Source organism: Leuciscus leuciscus (assembly GCF_965113295.1).
Source record: "Leuciscus leuciscus genome assembly, chromosome: 4".
NCBI lineage: Eukaryota > Metazoa > Chordata > Actinopteri > Cypriniformes > Leuciscidae > Leuciscus > Leuciscus leuciscus.
The window spans coordinates 46,965,469-46,985,141 of NC_138728.1; the positions used below are offsets into that span (position 1 = coordinate 46,965,469).

The following is a 19,673-nucleotide window of genomic DNA, read 5'->3' on the forward strand; positions in this document are numbered from 1 at the left end:
TATTGAAAAGCACCCTATGTCTCCTTTATCTGACACACCCAGTTCAGTTCAGAACTCTTTCCTAACGAGATGATGATCTGAATCAGGTGTGTTAAATGAGGGAGACATACAAACTGTGCAGAGCTGTGGGTCCCCAGGACCAGGATTGAGAACCACTGCTGTAGATCATGCTATAAGCAATGCAAAGCCGGAAGCAATAGAAATGGCATGCTCACAGAGTGGTTTAAACACCTGGAACACAAAAGTAATTAAAATAAAAACCAACATGCCTTTATGAGGGCCAAATGGACAGGAGTGGGTTGTACATACCAACTAATGCGGACCACGGCATGTATCCAGCAGCCAAACCTTTATGATCACATGCAGAGTCAGACGACAGCAGTCGCCCAAAGAGACACCATAGAATAGATCGCCCGTAATTCTCAGACGAGAGAACACCTGCGTGACACCAAATCCACAGTCCAGAGTAACAATGTTTTACAGTGAAACCTCAAGATTTGAACAGCTCTCTATGACACATTTAGGCCAGATCACCTACCCTCAGGTGTTTGACCAGAAAACTGCAACTCATGTGGTCACGGCTGTACTGTACGGAGCTCAGGCCTTCAGCAAGGTCAAAGCAAGGAGGAAATTGAGGGACAACTACATGTCATGGTCAAGAAAATCCTTATTTTTTCCATTGAGGGAAAAGGAGCTTTTCAAATAACAGATGCTGAAAAGAAAGTGGCTGAGAAGATTGCCTGCACATTTCATGGTGGTGTCCGTTTTAAGCAGAATCCCACCTCATACATGGAGGCCCTAAATTTGTAGGCCCTCTCCCAGCTCTGCTGAAGGAGAATCCAGAGAATGTGGTTGCAATCAAAGTCTGGCTCTATCCTCTTCGTCTTTTGAATACAAAAGCAGCTCGGTTGGAGAGCTAAACCAGCATAAGCGCAGTTTCCAACACTGTAGAAATAATGGAGGACCTGTGGGAGGCAGAGAGGATATGCAACGACCTGTCTGAAAAAACATTAGTAAAGGTTTTCAGTAGGGGTGTGCATTGGCACTGCCCTCACGATTCGATTCGATTACGATTCACCAGGTAACGATTCGATTCAATTCGATTCTACGATGCATCGCGATGCATCAAAATTCTACTGCACACAACAAGGCAAAATTTTCATCAGTCATGAGGCAATACAAGCAGTCAGATATTGAACAACAGATTTTATTGGCTGCTATGTGTGTATTATCACTCTCCTGTATCTTTGACATAAATGTCATTAAATAAAATAAAATTGAATGGTACAGGGTATTGGATATGACATTTTCAAACCTGAAAAAGAAAGCATAAATCACTGCTTTCAGTGCTTTGAATGAGAAATGTTTCTCTTCTCTCTGCTTGAGAACCATTTGAAATTAAATTTCAACTTTATTGTCCAACTCGAGGCCAGGAAATAAACAGTGTAACGGTTCACAAAATTCATGGTTCGGTTCAATACGATACACTTGTGTCACAGTTCGGTACGTTTTCGATACAGCAAAAAGAAAGAAATGCCAGAGAAATTTCCTTGATTTTTTTTTTATTCTTTTTTTATTAGAACTAACATCATAAACTATGACATTTTTTTTTCTTTGAGCAATGATGGAGCTATAATTGACTCTTCTTAAGAGCATATAAAACAAAACAGCTCCTTGGAAAAAATTTTATGTAATATTTTGTGCTTATAAACAATGTTTATTTTAGTTCAGATTAACATTTGAGGGCAGCAATGTTATTCATAATGTCGAAATAAATCCGACATAACGTTACTTGAAAGCATTATAGCCTACTATTCCTGCCAAACTTCCAAAGTTGCAGTTACTGTTACTACAGTAAATCCATGGTGAATATTGCAGATCTGTGACACTGGATAGTTCATTCATGTCACAATGTTTCTTCCTGGTTTCCACGTCAGCGCTGTTTGATCCGTTAATAACGGAGAAATGTGAATGTTTCTCACTAGATCTCGCAGCGATATTATTACTTTAGTGGCGAGTTCAAATGCTTTCTTTACTGGATCTCTTAGCGCTGTGTAGTATTAGATTGGCTCGCGCTGCTTTGGTCCAAACTGATAAACAGTCCGTCACGAGTAGCTCAGTTTCGTTCCGCTTACATTGCGTTTGCCATTTGATGTTGTGGTCGCGCCAGCGTCTACATTATGAGCGCGCTCGCGACGCGCTTACATTTGAAATAACCGTTCGGTTTGAAAATGCGTGCCTTGTACCGAACGGTTTAGTACGAATACGCGTACCGTTACACCCCTAAAACAGTGACATAATCGATTATGGCACTTTGCCCCCTAGATGCTGAATCGTGCATGCTCCGCATTGCGATGCATCGCCGAATCGATTATTGTTGACACCACTAGTTTTCAGTAACATCAAAGAGAGTTATGAGAGCTCATTTCAGAGCTCTTTTAACATTTACAAAACACTGCTCCTAAAAGCAGTTGGCAGGGTTTTGCCGGCTATTCGAGGAGGGGAAATGAAGGAGAAGTCACTGGAAGACATCCTAAAGATCCACAGGAGCTCCCCTTTTAATTCTAGCATGCTTAACCAGTGGTTAAATGATGCAAAGTCTGAACTTCACATCTTGAGTTCTCACACCAACACATTGAAGGCCATAAAAATTTAAGACTCAGGCCCCGTTTACATGTACATGGTTATTTTGAAAAACGGAGAAATTTCTCTTAATTTATGCCCTTAGTTTACACGCAAACAGAGAATTCGCCTCTGAAAATGATTCGTTCTAAAACTTTGTTTGCACGTTTGCATGTAAACTGAGTTTTAGGCAGCCGACGTCACAGTATGCGACAGAACTTGCACCTGCGTCAAAAGTGCAACCTATGTTTCGCGATTCTGATTGGCTAACGTGGGCTTGAGCTTCTCGTTACACTGCCACCTACAGGTTTGGCATGCTCTTAACGGCATATATACACGGGTTCGTGTAAACAACCACTTTTCTGAAAACTGACAGGTGTGCACAATGTTATTTTTGAAAACGGAGAGGGTGAAATGTCCGTTTATGAAAATAGCCGGCCACGTGTTAACGTAGCCTCAGACTGTCTTAACACTATCCTCTTTGATCCTGATATTGATATTGTGGTGTGCTTGACTTTTACTCTCTGAAGTATGAAGACCCATATCTTTCAATCCTGAAGGAGTTTCTGAAATCTGACAAGTTTAAAGAGCTACAGACTTGGTTTCTGTGGCATCTGTCAAAAAGTGGTTCAACGATCCTGATGTCATCTCAAAGATGAGAGAGAACATATCTCGTTTCAGAAGTTTTTCAGAGGGCAATAAAAACGAAAAGAGAATCCGCTTCATTATTTCTGCCATCTCTGATCCATCCAGTCTAGGCTCCTCCATCTATCTGTATGAAAAAGGGAAGCTGACAGACACACAGTTCCAGCTTGTTTCCAAACCACCCCCACTGAAAGTAAAAAATATCATGTACCAAGGTGTGTCCCTGAAACTGCAGAAGTCTCCAACTGGAGAAACAATGCAGTACAGAGTAGAGTATAAGGAGGTAAAAGCTGGTGTGTAAAGACCACCCATTGGCCCAATGACGGAGTCCAACGGCCTGGGCGAAGGGATAATGCCTGTATGTCTTTTCAGCGCTCCAGTGAAGTTCACTTAATTTATTAGAATTTTATTTTCAATATTACTTTAGCTCTATGCTTAATCTGACTCCAATTTCAAATGATAATCAAATTTATATCTTGTTTCTTATTAGAAAATAGTCATAATATAAATTATGAATTAATTTAGATCTTTGATTATTCTGAGTATCTCATAATTTCAAATATTCGTTCATTAAGGACCCGGTGTCGCTTTGAGACGTCACGTCGCAAATGTGCGCTCACGATCACAAACTAGTTCTGAAATAGTCAGAGGATGCAGTGCAACTATTTTACCCTAAGCGGCCGCTCACTGCTGACTCATAACATGTAAAAATGTAATTTTTTAATAGTCGCGAGCTGCAACGTGCTAAGTCAGTGATAGTCAGAAATCGGAAGGTCTCCTTAATGATGTGCCCCATGCTCTATTCATAGTGCCTTCGGTTTAATCTATCCTGGACAGAGATTTGCAGGAAACACCAGACTGCACTTTAATCTACTAGTAATAATGATTTCTGAAAAATGCAGAATAAATCAAAATGTAACATTTATTTGTCAGGTAAAATGTATCATGCCAATTACATAAAAGCCAATTCAGAAATAATAAATACATGACATCAATTACTCAAAGATGACTCTAAAAGTAAGCAATGCATTCCTGACAGAGACACACGGTGGTGTGTGAGTGTGTTCTAAGTGTAAGACTTGAGAAAACACTGACACAGCGCTGCATGGGGGTTTTCCCTGGTTACAGGTTCCCAAAGACTGCTCTGTCACTTACCCTTATATACACAGACCAGAACAAAAGGGTTGTACAAAAAATATTCAGGGTTGTTTTGGGTCAATTCATGTACCCCAGGGGGTAGCACCTGGTTTCGGGGGAGAGGGGAGATATCTTGAAGAGACATCACCCAAAGAGGAGAACAGGTCTCCTAAGTTCTCAATCTTTCTCATTATACCAATGACTGCAATGAAATTGAGACCATTTTACCAACCGCACTGAGACATTTAAAATGATACCAAACATGAAAAGGAAACACAATAGATTCACGATCATATGTGATATATAGACATTCTTAGTGAACTTTTGGTGACTTGACTCAGGGGGAGAGGAAGGGAGGAGGGAGAGGGGGGTGCAGAGATAAGGAAGGAGAAACGTTTGGACAGGACAATGTCCTGTGCGATCTTCTTTGCGATCTTGTGTTCAGGGTGCATTTTATTGCTTTATTGCAGGGTGAGTTTTGTCTTAGCAGGAAAATCAGTTCTTACACTGGAGCTGAGGAACAGTGCATTGTCATAGACACAGCTGATAAAGACTTTACTCTGATTGGATTGGTGTATGGAAAGCAGCACTCGATGCAATACAGGATAGAGAGTAAAGTGGGAGTGAATGGTCAGGGTATATTCTGGCAAACCGTTTGCCAATCACGTCTAGCAATCGGCAAAGCAAACTGTGGTACACGCCATTTGCCAACAAGCGATGGGTAATTCGCAAAGCACAATGTTATTTTCTGTTTTCCCAGCACGGTACCATAGAACGGCATAAAGTAAGAGGTTTGAGAAGTAAGAGGCGGGGCACCAGTTAAAAAAATTCAAAGTTAAAGTTCACGCAAACAGGTATTAATAGACAAGGTTTAGTCAAATATTGATTGTTTATAGCTGAATTAGTTATATATACAATTATACACAACCGATTTTATTGGTTTATAGCCTACAGCAATCTTATTGGCGTAGACGGTTGAGGCATGAGCATAGCCTACGTACACGTCTGGTACTAGTTTATGAATGATCTATGACGCTGTTTGGCCGTACTACAGAATTATTAAGTGATAACCATGACGATTTCAGTAACAATCAATTGGATAATGTTTTGATGAACTTACGAATCAAGTTAGATGAAGTTACTGTAAAAATGTATTCGTATAGAGCTCAATTCACATCGTTTTCGTTTCAAAGTTTTACAAAAAGTCATATTGTAAGCTTATTGAGCAGGTTTATGGCTAGACGATATCACGAAATATGTTGCTGATAAATGATACACTGTTTGAGATTATACTATTAAATTAATTTACCCGATATATCAGTGCCACTTTTAGTGGGCAATGAGCATGACTGCATGAAATTACTGGCATGTCAAAGTCTGATATAGACAATATTTTTCCGCATGCTATGCATATGGCTCCGTAATTTTACTTCATGCTTCTTCGGTTTTGTGCGTACAATGGGAATAAAAACCGCGCAGTGCTAAAATGTGAAAATAAATAAAAAACATTTTTTTTTATTTTTTTTTTTACTAAAACAGATGTTATTAGGCTATGTCGATCTTTAGCAAATATTATTATGTATACACGTGCTCAAGAGCGTATTTAAGCAATAGGCCTACATGTTCATATCACTTCTCTGCTGGGTATTTTATTATTTTATTATATTATAATTGCACAGATTTACAGCAGTGGTTTTTATGGTTATGCAGCTATAGCTATATGTGAGTGTTAATATTTGAAACCATTTTTACATACATTACATACGCAGATTAAAACATGAACACACAATGCGGGGGTGGATAAATAAATAATTGGATTTTTAATATGATGTCACAGACTCGTAGTCGTAGGGCCTATGTTAACGTTGACACTTATTAGAAAACATGAATCTTTAAAAAACAGGGCTTTACAGAACCAAAACCAATATATAGGCCCTCATATTTTATTAACAGGTAAACAACAAGGAAACATGAGTTCGCCATTAAACATTGTAAATTTGCACTTTGTACCAAATAATTGGACAACAAATCTCGTTAAAAAATGACAACAAAAAACGGTCGTGCTTTAGAATTTATAATCAGCAGCTTACATTCTTACAGTGAATTATCATCAATTTGCGTAAAATCATCCCGAGTTTGTGCTGATCAACGGATCCTGATAGAAATATGAATAAGCCAAGTGAATGACGCGCTAATGTAAAACATCTCCCAGGTGCCGTTACCAAGCGTTTGTTTTTAAACAATAACTTCATCTATTCTGTGTCTTAAGTACAATAAAACAATAGTCAATAGATCTTGACTAAAATTACCAACTTAATTAGGCCAAATCATTCACAAAATCGAAAAACTCTGCAGGACAGCAGCCCTCCAGAACCGAGTTTGGTGACCCCTGGTCTACAAGATTGCGGTATTATAAACCAATTAAATTGGGGGTGGGCGGAGCGACACGTGTTGACCCGCCCAAATGTGTCGCCCTGCCCCATCGTCCAGACTGCACTCTGGGGTACTTGGTTTATTATGACCATACAGCCCTTTGACTGGATTATTTCTTAAATAATTATATAATGTATTTGACCTACACATTTAGTTACGTTTGCATATGTTTGAAAGTGTATATTCGCTTATTTATCCGATTTAAAGAACTTTAAAATTTTATTTTATGTCATTTTACATGGACAATATAAAAGGTTACTAATGTAACGAGCAGACATTCTGCACCAGGAACGATATACACACTGTATGCCTACTGCAATTTTTATGTGATTTTTGTTATAACTTTATGTCTGATAACTTTCAGTAGGCTGGACCAGAAAAGCACGAACACATGTGGATTAAACAAATCACAGTTATTAAAACTATATTGACAGTCAAAACGTTTTGCTTATAAATGTATGTAAAATAAAGTAATAAAGAACTTGCGATTATTGTAGGCTTCTGTGCGCGGTGCGGGCTGCAAACGCAGCCGGTGTGAAAGCACAATGGGCACGCACGCGCAGCAAACGCTCTTCCGACGCGCCACTCAGGCGTGCTGTATGAAACCGGCCTTAGAATAATTGTAATGTGGCGATCGGGTGCGGATATCTATAAATCAGAGCATTATGTTGCGGGTGGGTGGCGGTGCATTATTAATTAGAAGCAGCCGATTCGGTGACGTTTAATATGATCCGCGCATCTTGCCTCAGTATTAAACGATCAAGCTTTAGATGATTTTTTCCACAGAAAATGAATGACACAAAACCATTTAAAACTTAAAAAACATACATATGAAATAATAGCCTACAATAAATTCTGTTGGTTGGAAGTCTTATTTCTCTGATGATTGGCTACACTGAATTTCTGAAAAAATATATAGCCTAGTTCATAAAATGTCTTAAGTGTGGCTTAGGCTACCCTGTACCATCTGGAAGCCTTACAGCATGGCCACCAGTTTGAGAACCACTATTAGGCTAAAATCTGTGTTAACGGACTTTACAATTATATTACAAAATGGAGGTGTGAACTTAAAGATATTAATTAAGATATTACATAAGAATGGGGTTACTCATGCCAATTTCTTATATCGTTAGATTCTTTATTGGATTATAGGCTATATTCTATGTTCCAAATATAATTGCGTTCTACTAATTCAGCTATAAACAATCAATATTTGACTAAACCTTGTCTATTAATACCTGTTTGCGTGAACTTTAACTTTGAAATTTTTAACTGGTGCCCCGCCTCTTACTTCTCAAACCTCTTACTTTATGCCGTTCTATGGTACCGTGCTGGGAAAACAGAAAATAACATTGTGCTTTGCGAATTACCCATCGCTTGTTGGCAAATGGCGTGTACCACAGTTTGCTTTGCCGATTGCTAGACGTGATTGGCAAACGGTTTGCCAGAATATACCCTGACCGTGAATGAAGCCAACGATGCAGTCAGCCCTATACCCCTTTTTGGTAACTGTCATCTACACATTTATATGCATTAATCTTTTTTTCAATGACATTTGCTACATTCACACAGTCAGTGTTTGGATTGACAACTGTATTTAAATACAGGTGTAACTCTATAACTATTCTACAGCAGATTAAGCCCAACATGTACTTAGTTAGTTACACTTACACTGTTACACTTACATAGTTTCTTACACTTGTGGTTTTACAATCCTGGACCTGGGGTCCCACCACTCTGCACATTTTGTATGTCTGTCTTATCTGGAATCCTCAGTTCAGTTCAGGGAGTCCTCTGCTAATGGGCTAATGATCTGAATCAGGTGTGATAATTAAGAGAGACATACAAAATGTGAAAACCACAGCATTAGGGTATGCCTACATCACGCATAACGTCAATTTTGTTATCGGCAGTATGTGCACAGCTCGGTTTTTCTATGCACACTCTGTACACTCTGGCCTGAGCTGATGTTTCACAGTAGGAAGAGAAACAGAAGAGATGGGACAACAAAACAGCGAAGCACTGGAGACGCAACAATAACAGATGACCATGTTGATGAGCACTTGTGTGAGGGAGTTAAGACTACTTATACGCATTTTTATCACTCATAATTTCTGGAGAGAAATAGCGCAGACATTTATGGAAGTAAAATAATGACAAAAAACAAAAACAGTTCCTATGTCTATAGCCTACATCAGTGTTTCCCAACCCTACTCCTGAAGGACAACACTGCACGTTTTCTTTGTCTCCCTAATCAAACACACCTGATTCAACTCATCAGCTAGAAGAAACTCTAGGACCTGAAATGGGTGTGTCAGAATGTCTCCTCTTTCTGCTAAATAGAGTGTAATTACACCTTTGCCATTAATATGTTTATAAGCACCTGAGAAAAGCACAAATGTCAGGGCATGTCAAAACATCTCAAGGACCCCAAAAACACCTTAGACCCCAGAGGGTTAACCCTCTGGGGTCTGAGTGGTTTTTGGGGTACTTGAGATGTTCTGACATGCCCTGACATTTGTGCTTTTTTCAGTTATGTTTTCAGTTATGTTAGCTGTTTTCTTGTCACCTATAGCCACAAGAAAGAATGCAAGAGCAATATATATATATATATATATATATATATATATATATATATATTCTACCAAATTGGTTCACAGTTGGAAGTAGGGATGGGCATCGTTAATAAATTATCGATATCGATGCCATTGTCGAGTCTGCTTATCGATGCGATTCCTTATCGATTCCCATATCGATTCCTGTACCATTTGCTGCACACTTACAGGGTGGCTTTGACAGTTGTTGGCTTTGAATGTCTAATTTAAAGTGGTTTTAGAGAATGAAAACCAAGTGTGCAATATCAATACAGAAGTTGAATGCTTTGACATTTCTAAAAAAAGCAAACATTTCTAAAACAAAGCTTTGTATTGTAATCACACTTAGTCGTGTGTGCTAAACTATAAAAGAGTAAACAACGCATCATGGTTTACATTTTAACTTTAACTTTTATTGTTTTCACAAAAACTTCATCAATTAATCATTTAACATTTAAACATTTCTAGCAGTTCTTGTGCAGAAAAAAAAGCATGTCTGCTTTTTCTGGGAGGATCCTTGATCTCTCCAGGCTGATCATTGGTTACTTGCATCTAGCATTAATGTTTTGATATAATTATAAGCCAACCTACCATTGTTTGTGGAGCGCAGGCTGTCTGCAATAGGAGGATCTTTGTTGACATCTTTGTACGCATGCGCGAGTGGTTGTGTGGCAACAAAACAAACAGTATTGCGGGCAGTAAAGACGCGACGAGCACTTTCAAGAGAGTTAGCGCGCGAAATCCACAATATATAAGCACTTTAACATCTGAAGACCGGAGGAGGTTTGGAGAGAAGCTCAAAATTTGTATTGGTGACAAAATCGAAGTTATTCAAAGCCCATATGAGATCTGGGATGACAAAAAACGTTGGTCCGACTTGCCCGTGTCTTGGCCACCAATCTGCTGGGGAGACATTTATTCTTATTTAATAGAAACCCCTGGACCCTTCACTCATGAAAGATTAAAGGCTTTCAAAAGTCTGGAGGCCTATGATTATTTTGTTTTTTCAAAAAGTTGGGCCGATCTTTTCTGCCAAACAGAAAGCAGTGATCGTGCTAAAAGCAGAGGTTAGAACAGCCTTTTCTTTTGCTTTTAAGTTTTGCGATCCAGAATAGCCCATTTTGATGTGAGGAACATAGTCTGGGTGCTGTGGATCGCGGTTTGGGACACCTGAATCAGAACGCGAAAACATATGACTCGGTTGATTTGACTCATTTTTTTTATTTTTTTTATTCAATCTTCTATAAATACATAGTCACTAAGACTTAGGCCTACCATGAACAAAATGAGCCTCACAAACTCGATCAGTAACGTTAGCTGCAGGAATCCAGGCTTTCTTCGGAGCGTCCAGGTTCAATCGCCTAATTGCACGCAACCATTTCTTTCGTTTTTCGCGATCCTTTTCGTTGGGAATTCGAAAAAACTTTTTATCAGGCCCCCAACGAGCCGTACTCGACCACACAGCAAGAGTGAACCATCCTCTTCTCTAAATCCTCCTCCAAATGTGCAAAACAATCAAATTAGAGGTATCTAGCGGTGTTTCCTGCCACACGATTCCCATGATGCAACGCGACAAACATAAACAATGACGTCACAAAAGATCCGCCTATATAGTGCACTCCTGGTATTTAATGCCATGGATGTTATTTAAATGTTTGAGCATATTTGTTGTGCTCCCCCCTGAGATGCTGACACGCATTTAAATGATGACAGTTATATGAAATATGCGTCCGAGGTTTTGCGTTCCCAAACGTACATTATCGGAAACCTAAACAAACAGCACATGAGGAGACTGAGTAGCCTATTTGTGGAGCAGCGTTTACTATTTACGGAGCTGAGGAACTTTTAACAATCTGCACGCATATAAATAAAGCGTCATGCTTCTCTGTATAAAAAAAAACAAAAACAAAAAAACAGCGCATATATTTTTTGCGCATATCACAGGCTTTACGATTTCATGATAGCACTCTGCTATTTTATGATTGTAAATTGTTTTAAATAGTTCGCGTAGCCTTAGAAAACGGTGTAATAATGCGGTTCAAGGATTCGATCTAAACCGGCTATGAAAATGTGAACTTGGAATATAAATCTGACGGCACGCACTTATCAAACTGTTGGATTGACTTTGTTTACTTCTGTTGGCGGTAAAGAAGATCAAAACAGACTAGCGCGCGAGCCGACAGCATCACCACCACTACCATCTCTCTCTCTCTCTCTCTCTCTCATCAGAGATGACGTTTCACGGCCAAATCAAATAAACAATCGGAGGAGAGCCCTTCTAGCCAATCCGAGGTGAAAAAGGCAGTACCTTCTCCTACCATCCTGGGAAAAAAATATCGCACAAATATACAAAATGTGTAGAATGGCGCTTTTGGGGGATTTAAAAATCCAGTCGCATACTGTAACGTCGTGCCGCGACGCGGGAATGGACAGAACGGAACATTCGGAATCGTTAGTGGAATCGTTAACGTTTGGACGTGTACGATTCCGATGGATCGGAACGTTTGGAACCGGTTCCAAACCGGAACCTGGAACCGATTCCCAAGCCTAGTTGGAAGCATTTCAAATTTTTATTTTATTTTTCACAAATTTTGCTTGCAAATTGTATAATATCCAAGGAAAACATGTCTAGTAATTGTGCAGTTAATTCTCATACTGTATTTTCAGTTTTGGAATATGTATCCTCTCCCCAAATTTGTCAATAATAAAACACAATAAAAATTATTTAAAGAAAAGGCTTATATTTACCTTTTAAAATTTGTTTACATCTACCTTGTAAATATATTTTTTTATTAAAAAGGTTACAATTACAACAACAATTGAAGTGTAATCTTTCTTTGTAAAAACTAAAGTATACATTTTATCATACATATTTCAAAGTTAAGGATTCATTACTTCGAATATAGCCTACATTGACAAAACATACTATATTTAACATAGGCTATTAGCAAACAAAAGCTTATTTGAGGTGGCAGATATTTTACAGTAAAAATGTGTAATCTATCCAAAACTAATCAACGAAATGTTGTCTTTCATATGTCTATAACATCGGTCTTTCGTTTTTATTATAAGGAATATAAATGTTAATTTGCAGTTTAATACGTTGCTTATACAAATACATTTTATTTCAACACATTTCAGTCGATTTTTACTCAGTATAGCAAAATAGTTTGCTAAAAGCAGATCATTCATTCACAGAACCGCAATTCCTACTAGACCGATCTAATTCCTCCTAGAAACGCAATTCAAATTTAAACCGTCTTTTTGCGAGTTGTGGTAAACAGCGCATCTCTGCCATTCATTCATTCACACAGAAACGCGATTTACTTGAGAATGAAAAAAAACTTACTACAGTATTCCATCCGTTGCTCCTCGAAATACCAGCACTTCTGAGGTAAGTTTTCCATTATTATTATTCCTCACAGCGCTGCGAGACAGTGTAAACAAGTGCAATGATCTGAATAAACTTGTGTTTTCTCGAGCTGATATGTGGGCGTTCACAGTTTGTATGGGATCGTCTCAGTCATTTGCGTTTGAATGGCGCGTGCTCTCCGTGGGCGGGGCCGATTAAAACGTAATGAGCTGAGATGAGCTCGACTGGAATCGCTCTCTTTTAATACAGATTTCACAAGATTAGAATATTTGTTTTTTATATAAATTACTTCATTTAAAAGAAGAAAATTCAAGCTTCATGCCTGTGTGTCTGTATGCCTGTTTGACTGAGTATTCGCTCAGTTATTGTTCATTTTCGGACGCGTTTCAGAATGGACTTCACTGGCAGAGAGAAGGCAGAACTCGCTTCGTGTTTATTTTTCTTTATTTGGCAAAAAGCACAACACTTTGTTTTTATTGTGAGTATACACAAAAATAATACACATTTAACAGAATCGATTGATGTATGAAACTCCTATGGAAAATCAAAGTCAACAGAGTATTTATGAGTTTCTTTTACACTGATAAAAAAAAAAGCGAGCTGGTATCGCCGGCGATACCGCCGACCTCAGGGGGTTAAATAACCATCTAATCACGATTATTTGATCTAACCGCAATTGTTTCAGACAACCGCGATTATTGTGCTCTTTTATAGGCCTACGGCACAAGGGGGAGTCATGGACCAAAGTCATCTGAAGCCATTCCATTGCTTAAACGTACACTATGGAATTTTTTCTCCACTAGGGGTCGCTAACATATTTACAATAACAAAGGCGTAGTTTGATGACGCAACATTTGCTAAGAATTATGGATCTTGTCGTCAACGTCAAGCCGACCGATCTAATAATGTTTATGGATGACTGAATACATCAATGCTTTTATCATGACTGTGATATGAAGCAGTTCGGGATTGCTAAGAGACAGCTATCAGCTTCACACGCGACGCGAGCTCCCGCGGATATAAAAGGAATATGGACATCTCATTCTACCGAACTACACGCAAGTGCAGAATTACAACTAACAGGTCAGTTTATTAGACAAATTAAACTTGTGAGGTAACGCAGCGTTGTTTCACTTGGTCTACCATTACACTATCACACTAAACTGCATTTGAATGTGTTGAAATGTATGTGTTAGTTTGTCTGTATGAGACTAGCAGTAAGCTAGATCAACATTAGAATAACATACAGATCATATTCTGACATTTTATCATTGTTAAACTATATAACATTGATTAGTTTTATGTAAATGTGCTCACCTGTTTAACAAAGTACATGTAGAAGCGGTCGAAGTCTCGGACGTGGAGCTCTCGTTTATATACTGTCTATGGGAGCTCTCGGCATCTCGAAAACACCGCGCTGATATTGATTCTCGTTTTAGTTCTCCTTTTTTATCCAAAGTCTGCTTGCCATGGTCCATAATGTTTGAACGAAATAACAACAGCGTGCAGATAGACATTGCGAACTACAGTGGTCCACGTCTGTCGTCTTGGTTACTATCAGAGGGCTCTGGTTCATAGCTCTGGTTACCATGGCAGTACAAGCGGAAACCAGGGACAACGCGGATATGACGCCATTGACTGCGACAAAACGGAAATAAAGAAACGTGCCGTGTCTAAAAATTAAATTAAAATTTCTCCTGGTTTGAAAGTTGTTGGAAACAGTCGGGATAATGTAAGTACACAACTAAAAAATATATATAACATAGATATAGTGATTTTTGCTATTTTTAAAGCAAAAAAATTACATATTGTGCCTTTAATGTGAACGACAGAAGTATATTACATTGTTAAATTAAAGTTCACAGAAACTCGTCTTCCCTGCTCTGCGGCTGTCAATCATTCTCTGTTCAGCACACATCTCGCCCGGTTAGGACAGGATGCACGGTAAAACTCTCTCCAATATGATATATTCACGTTTAAATGCTTGATCTGTAGATAAAGCGCTGTGGATTTGCATAAAATTACTTTATTTAGTTGTATTTTATTACTGTTTCTAAACGACTCGCTACCGTGTCTGTTCACACAGCACAAGGACTATGAATTGGCATCAAACGCACAATAACTGGAATTAAAAACTGTGAAGAAACAAATGATCAATAAACTGTTGGACCGATAGACGCTAGGATTTATGCGCTCGACACTTCTTCGCTTTGTGTTGTGAACTTTTAAGTGACTCCATGTTGCTTTAAGCACATCATTCTGCACCCGCAATGCGCACACGCCATACGCGTTTTGTGCCGCTCTGTTTTGAAGCGTATTATCATGCTTCTACAGAAGTCTACAGAAATACAGTCATAAAGTCAAAACTTTATTGGCATTTTACAGTGTTTAGTAGTGCATGTTGTTTATGCATCATGGCCATGAGAAATAGATGTCGTTCCCTCAACATGTGACGTCATGGCCACAAATAAAATATATTGCATTTTTCCTCAACATAGGATCTCGAGGCCACGACTTTACATCGCGTGGTCACGACGTAATGATAATGTTACCTCGACAAAATGATCCTGTGGCCATGCCTTATCACGTTCCCACGAGTTAATATGTTGTGGCCGCGACAAAACTAAGTGAACCGAATATGTCCCCTCCTGGTCACTGGGTTTACCAGGTACACACACACAAAGGCATTTGTGGTTTATGAGGTCAGTGTTATTTTTCAGTGGTTTACACGGACCCACCATCCAGTCAACTTAAAAGTCATGTCAACTATCTACAGAAGATAATTTCACTTCCACAACAGACATATATTAAATATGAGACTTTTCATAGGCTTATGGGGTCAGGACCAAATTGTGGTATATGGGCACAACAGAGTTTATGAGGTCTGTTTATATACAACACACAACCCTAGCCACTTACTCGTAAGTAGACTTGACAAACATTGCAATGTCTTTACAAACATACTGTTTACTTGGGTGGGTCGCCCAGTTATATTAACAGCTGTATATTTGCTGACCCTTTTAAATGTATCCAGCCGAGAGAACGACTCAAACTCAGTTCCTGGACTGGACATCTCCAACTCACCTGTCTGGAAGTCTCTAGTAGGTTTCTAAGGAAGTACATTTCTAGTCTAATATTTTAGCTACATCAAGTTATTTTAATTAACTGATCCAAATATTTATAATTCATTATTATTTCCCTTTTGAGATAATTTGATACAACAATTATAAATTGAGTTCGTTAATGCATGTTGAATTCTCTGGTCTCCGCCATTTTGGGTAAATTATATATTGCTAGCTAGGGTAATAATTAAAGAAACATCAAACAAGGTAATATGCTTGTTTATGGAACAAAAGAGTGAGGAATATATGCTTTATCTTCAGCAGAATTCTTTAATGAGAATGTGTGGTGGTCACTGCAGTCATAACTAAGGAAGCTATACATTGTAGTTTTATACACATTTTAGGGGCAATACTTACAGGTGAAGACAAAGCACTCAGGTCACAACCTTAAATAAAGGATATAAACCGTTATTAGCCCAGAATGTTTACCTTGGATATTATACAATTTGCAAGCACAATTTGTGGAAAAAAAACAACAACTGTGTTTCCAACTGTGAACCAATTTGTCCTTGCATTCTTTCTTGTGGCTCAGTCACACACCTGAATGAAAGGCTCATTATGTATGCAGCCTCATTACGCGGGTCGTTGTCTTCTCAGGTGTGAATCACTCCCACTCGCACAGCCTTTCCAAACAAAAAGTGTCTTACAAAATTGAAATCAATGTATTGTTTTATGTGAATGATTAGGCAGGATGATTTTCAGGTTCAATAACCATGCATAAACATTATTTTCTCAAAAATACACTCACCTAAAGGATTATTAGGAACACCTGTTCAATTTCTCATTAATGCAATTATCTAATCAACCAATCACATGGCAGTTGCTTCAATGCATTTAGGGGTGTGGTCCTGGTCAAGACAATCTCCTGAACTCCAAACTGAATGTCAGAATGGGAAAGAAAGGTGATTTAAGCAATTTTGAGCGTGGCATGGTTGTTGGTGCCAGACGGGCCGGTCTGAGTATTTCACAATCTGCTCAGTTACTGGGATTTTCACGCACAACCATTTCTAGGGTTTACAAAGAATGGTGTGAAAAGGGAAACACATCCAGTATGCGGCAGTCCTGTGGGCGAAAATGCCTTGTTGATGTTAGAGGTCAGAGGAGAATGGGCCGACTGATTCAAGCTGATAGAAGAGCAACTTTGACTGAAATAACCACTCGTTACAACCGAGGTATGCAGCAAAGCATTTGTGAAGCCACAACACGCACAACCTTGAGGCGGATGGGCTACAACAGCAGAAGACCCCACCGGGTACCACTTATCTCCACTACAAATAGGAAAAAGAGGCTACAATTTGCACGAGCTCACCAAAATTGGACAGTTGAAGACTGGAAAAATGTTGCCTGGTCTGATGAGTCTAGATTTCTGTTGAGACATTCAGATGGTAGAGTCAGAATTTGGCGTAAACCGAATGAGAACATGGATCCATCATGCCTTGTTACCACTGTGTAGGCTGGTGGTGGTGGTGTAATGGTGTGGGGGATGTTTTCTTGGCACACTTTAGGCCCCTTAGTGCCAATTGGGCATCGTTTAAATGCCACGGCCTACCTGAGCATTGTTTCTGACCATGTCCATCCCTTTATGACCACCATGTACCCATCCTCTGATGGCTACTTCCAGCAGGATAATGCACCATGTCACAAAGCTTGAATCATTTCAAATTGGTTTATTGAACATGACAATGAGTTCACTGTACTAAAATGGCCCCCACAGTCACCAGATCTCAACCCAATAGAGCATCTTTGGCATGTGGTGGAACGGGAGCTTCGTGCCCTGGATGTGCATCCCACAAATCTCCATCAACTGTAAGATACTATCCTATCAATATGGGCCAACATTTCTAAAGAATGCTTTCAGCACCTTGTTGAATCAATGCCACGTAGAATTAAGGCAGTTCTGAAGGCGAAAGGGGGTCAAACACAGTATTAGTATGGTGTTCCTAATAATCCTTTAGGTGAGTGTACAAACATGTATATACATGTTGCTCACATATTATGGTAGCCCTGTTTGTGCTAAATAGAGTGTAATTATACTTTTGCCATTAATATGTTTACAAATACACAATGACTAAACAAGACACACCTGTGATCAGTCAGTACAATAAACCAATTACACCATAGGACAAATGACAAGGGGAACACATGGAAGGAGCACATAAAAAACCCAAGAACATGACAATGGGAAAACTTCACAATAAAGGTCATGAACATGAAACAAAACCAAATGTGATAATCTGCTGAACAAATCAATGTAAATGTTACAGAAACACATCTGCAACATGACATTTACAAACCATCTGCAAAAGTGTTAATTAAAATCAATTCAATGTTATCCACAATTCATTAAATACAATTCAATATGAAGTTTCTATATAATTTTGTCATTTATTAATTCACGAGTTCACATCTACATATAATTAGTACAATAAGTTTATGCGTATTTGGCGTGCTGTCCGGGGGGAGGGCTCCGAGCTCGGAGTTAGGCCCGAACCCAGAGTACTCCCCCCAGTTGGTAAGTGTAGATGGAACTGGAAGTGAGGAGATGGGGTGGAGGAGGGATGCTGACAAACTTTCAATGAACAGAGATAGGTCTGCTGTGAATTTATACTCTGAGTTGATTACTGATTAATCTCCAGCTGTGCATAATTTGGTTAATTATCTGAACCTGCTCCTCCCGAACTTTGTTAATAAAACATCATTTTGTAGTGTTTTTTTGTTGCAAGCTTCAGAAACAATTAACTGTCACTCTTCCTTCATCATTATACATGCATATGTTTATCAAAACTGAACCCACATTATAAAAGTGACCCAACATTTTTGAGAGCTTTGAAACAGTGAATCATTTTAAAAAAGCGATTGATTCAGTTTATTTAAAGATTTGTAAAGCTCAATTTCTTTCATTACTATCTTGAACTTGCCATCAAGCTGCACTACACTTAAGAGACTAGACAACTCGATAATGATAAACATTCATACACATATGATATTATGCACAATTTTGAACCTTTAACGCAGATGCAAAGCATGCTGGGTAACGACCAGTGAGAGTGTATATAAAGTGAGAGTGTTTTATTTTTTGTTCTGTCAGTTGTTGCTCACAAGCTTTTCAATCTCACACAAAGTCACGGAGGAACCACGAGAAACCTCAAATCCAGCATATAGGGGTTCAGTGAACATGGAGGTGAATGTGTGTAAATGTGTGATTTTATGTGTGCCAGAGATGCTGTAGAAAGACAGAATGCCGGCTGACACGTCCACATACACTCCAAATCGATTTGGAGAGCCTGAAGGGACACATATGCTAGTTTCCTTACTATTGTGGCAGACTTTTAATCTGCCATCAGAGTAGTTCAGACTCCAGGAGTTTTCATTGAATCCAAACCAACAGTTTTCACTACTTCCTTTCCTGCTGATTCCTTTATATGCCACTGATATATCAGCATTTACAATCAATTCAGCCTCCCAGTAACAGCGTCCAGACAGACTTTCACTACAAAGAACCTGACGACACTCATCAAATCTCTCTGGATGATCAGGATATGACTGGACCTCTTCCACAGATGTCACCTTTCTGTTCTTCTCAGACAGAATGAGATGAGTGTTTGCTGTGTTTGGATCCAGGGTGAGATCAAAGGCATCTGAACACAAGAAGAGGGACATTTATCACACATCAATATTCACTAAAACGGTGTGTCTGTATGTGTACAAGTTTGGCTACACTTGTAAGTGCCAAATGTCCTCACTTAT

The 19,673-nt window shown here is 38.9% G+C and overlaps 1 protein-coding gene and 1 pseudogene across 3 annotated transcripts in view; one reads left to right on the forward strand and one right to left on the reverse strand.

Moving 5' to 3' along the window:
• Nucleotides 1–19,673, reverse strand: part of LOC309496523 (NACHT, LRR and PYD domains-containing protein 3-like) — a 45,710-nt gene that overhangs the window by 11,741 nt on the left and 14,296 nt on the right. The window contains exon 8 of one of the 2 annotated variants that reach the window (XM_082166507.1): nucleotides 19,476–19,564. In XM_082166507.1, coding sequence (XP_082022633.1) covers nucleotides 19,476–19,564 — 89 coding nt within the window. Of the gene's footprint in view, nucleotides 1–16,428; nucleotides 19,565–19,673 lie in introns of those variants that run through there. The other variant, XM_082166506.1, reaches the window with a different exon arrangement.
• Nucleotides 163–5,028, forward strand: LOC309496435 (cytolytic toxin-beta-like; annotated as a pseudogene). Its single transcript has 2 exons — nucleotides 163–704; nucleotides 2,999–5,028. The product of its transcript is annotated as a cytolytic toxin-beta-like (transcript).